Genomic DNA, 2,767 nt, shown 5'->3' with positions numbered 1-2,767 from the left:
TTTTGGGGGGGGGGGGTGATGCGAGGGAGAGAGGCGTTACACACGCGTGTGTTTTGCGGTTGTGACACCTGTTTTGTGTGTGTGTGTGTGTGTGTGTGTGTGTGTGTGTGTGTGTGTGTGTTTGTGTTTGTGAGAGTGTGTGTGTGTGTGTGTGTGTGCATGCGCACGCTTAAGGGAGCCTGGGTCTTGTGACTGAGACTGCAATTGAACGCGATAGGGAAGTGTGTGGCAAAGCAGGCCCAACACAAGACAAGGAGAGGGCGGCTGGTCAGGAGTCAACGCGGCAGGGGGGTACGTGGGGTGTGCCAGCCCGCTGTCCCGGTCTTCGAAGCCCACCATGACGCGCTCGGGCCACGACATGGTGTACATAATGGGCAGCCGCATGTCCGGCCAGCCCAGCTGTGGCGGCGCGGGGGAGGGGGGGCGGGGCTGTTGTAAGGCGAGCGCAAGGCAGCGGGGGTGTTCCGTGCTGTTTGGGGTTTGCAGAGCGACCAGGCGCTGGCCAGGCGCGTCAGGCGCTGCTTCGCCCCAACCGTGAAGGTGAGTTTGACGCAAGACCGCGTATTGCGAGCGGAAGCCGCGAGCATCAGGCCAGACGTCCAAGGTGTGGACTTGACTTGCTCGCCCTCGCCCTCAAGCCCGCGCGCCGCCCCAGTCCCAAGGGAGCGCGTCGCAGCGCACAGCGCACAGCGCAGAGCGCAGAGCGCCCGGGGTTGGCCGGTTGGCACCTGCGCGAGCACACTGCTGTCCGCGGTCTCGATCATGGAGTGGATGATGGACTGGGGGTGGATGACGATCTCGATGTCGTCGTAGTCAACGCCGTACAGGTAGTGCGCCTCGATGACCTCCAGGCCCTGGGTCGTGTGATTGTGTGTTTGTGTTTTTGCATATGCTTGTGTGTGTGTGTGCTGCTTGTGTTGCTTGTGTTGCTTGTGTATTTGTATTTGTGTGTGTGCGCGCGTGTGTGTGTGTGTGTGTGTGTGTGTGTGTGTGTGTGTGTGTGCGTGCATACGTGAGAATGAGCGTGAGCGTGAGCATGAGCATGAGCATGAGCGCGCGCGTGTGTGTGCGTGCGTGCGTGCGTGCGTGTGTGTGTGTGTGTGTGTGTGTGTTTGTGTGTGTGTGTGTGTGTGTGTGTGTGCGCGCGCGCATGTGTGCGTGTGCATGGATGTGTGTGGAGGAGACCCAGGAGTGAGGGGGTGGCAAGGGGTAGCGTGACAGGAGACGCAAAGCGGATACGTGCACGCATGCGCGAACTGCACACAGGCACACAAAGCGGTGGTCGCAGCGCCAGCAGCTTTGCAAAGTTCATCTGCATACCAAGAGCAAGCCAGCTACCCTCTCGCATTGGCGCCCGTCCACAACCCTTGCACAAACACTCATAGCTCGCGCCACGCCTCCCTCCGCCCACCTTGTTCATGAGCGTTGCGCTGTCGATGGTGATCTTCTTGCCCATGGACCAGTTGGGGTGGGTGATGGCCTGGTCGACGGTGACGTCAGCAAGCTTCTCGACGGGCCAGTCGCGGAAAGCGCCGCCAGACGCGGTCAGGATGATCCTGGTGGCGCGCGTCATCGTGCGGTGGATGTGACCCTCAGAGGTACAACATTGCTGGGTCAATGCGGCTGCAAGCGCAGTGGAGCTGCCAAACCGCAGGGTGCACATGTTTTCTGCATCTACCCTTCGCTGAGCCCCCCCTGCCCCCCGGGCCTAAAACATCATGCCAAACTTATGCCAAGCCCACCTCACAACCTCTTCTCTACCACCCACACCTCCTGGCCCCCTCAACACAATTTCTCCCCCAACGCCGCCCCTCCCTGCATTACTCACTTGCGCAGGCCGCCCTCGGGCAGGCCCTGCATGACCTGGAAGATGGCGGAGTGCTCGCTGTCGGCCGGCAGGATCTTGACGCCGTACTCGGCCGCCAGCGGCAGCACAAAGGGGCCGCCCGCGATGAGCGTCTCCTTGTTGGCCAGGCAGATGTCCTTGCCGGCCTGCGGGGTGCGGTTTGAGGCGGGCGGTCAGCAGTGAGCATTGAATGCGATGTGAGAGGGGTGACATCTGCAAATTTGTCAGCTGACGTCCAGGTCTGCGGGTGAGCTGTTGCAGAGGATTTCATGAACCAAAGACGCCCTGTCCACAGCAAAGGGGCAGCGATCGCAACGGCCACGTGCGGCACCGCAGGATGCCGGCGCCGCTTTGCTGGTCGACAAGAGGCGCAGCGCGAGCGCGCGATCGCACCTTGATGGCGGCTACCGTGGGCAGCAGGCCGGCGCAGCCGACGATGCCGGTCACTACAGCCTCGGCGTCGGGGTGGCGCGCCACCTGAGCCCAGGAGGGTTTATGAAGGAGAGTGAGTGAGTTATTTGCAGAAGGTCATTTGAACATGCGACCCGCTTCAGCTCCTGCCGCTGTGACAAGCCGCTCCACTACCAGCCTGGGGTCGAGCTGCAGCAGCACTCGCACTCGCATGCGTTCCACTTACAATGACAAGAACGCCTGTCACTTTCTTTCGCCTCACCACACACACATACATACACACATACATACATACACACACACGCACGCACGCACGCATACGCACGCACGTGCGCATGCATACGCGCGTCCACCCCCACTGCTCCGCACCTCGACGGCGCCCTCGTCCCCAACAAGGATCTCTGGCTGCTGCGGCACGTCCTTGATCAGCTCCTTGAGGGCCGCCACCTTGCTGCCATCCTTGATGGCCACCAGCTTGGGCTGGAACTGGCGGATCTGGGGGTCCGGAGT

At 61.5% G+C, this 2,767-nt stretch overlaps 1 protein-coding gene across 1 annotated transcript in view; it reads right to left on the bottom strand.

Annotated features, from left to right (window-relative positions):
* Nucleotides 1-2,715, bottom strand: part of MNEG_2012 (1-deoxy-D-xylulose-5-phosphate reductoisomerase) — a gene marked incomplete at both ends in the record, with an annotated part of 4,040 nt that extends 1,325 nt beyond the window's left edge. The window contains 7 exons of the mRNA XM_014049504.1: nucleotides 337-399; nucleotides 729-854; nucleotides 1,412-1,556; nucleotides 1,829-1,992; nucleotides 2,240-2,323; nucleotides 2,627-2,665; nucleotides 2,713-2,715. Of these exons, the coding sequence (XP_013904958.1) occupies nucleotides 337-399; nucleotides 729-854; nucleotides 1,412-1,556; nucleotides 1,829-1,992; nucleotides 2,240-2,323; nucleotides 2,627-2,665; nucleotides 2,713-2,715 (624 nt within the window). The remainder of the gene's footprint in view (nucleotides 1-336; nucleotides 400-728; nucleotides 855-1,411; nucleotides 1,557-1,828; nucleotides 1,993-2,239; nucleotides 2,324-2,626; nucleotides 2,666-2,712) is intronic.
* Between the last annotated feature and the right edge of the window lie 52 nt (nucleotides 2,716-2,767).

This window comes from Monoraphidium neglectum (genome assembly GCF_000611645.1).
Source record: "Monoraphidium neglectum strain SAG 48.87 unplaced genomic scaffold scaffold00218, whole genome shotgun sequence".
Classification (NCBI taxonomy): domain Eukaryota; kingdom Viridiplantae; phylum Chlorophyta; class Chlorophyceae; order Sphaeropleales; family Selenastraceae; genus Monoraphidium; species Monoraphidium neglectum.
This window is presented reverse-complemented; position numbering and strand designations above follow the sequence as displayed.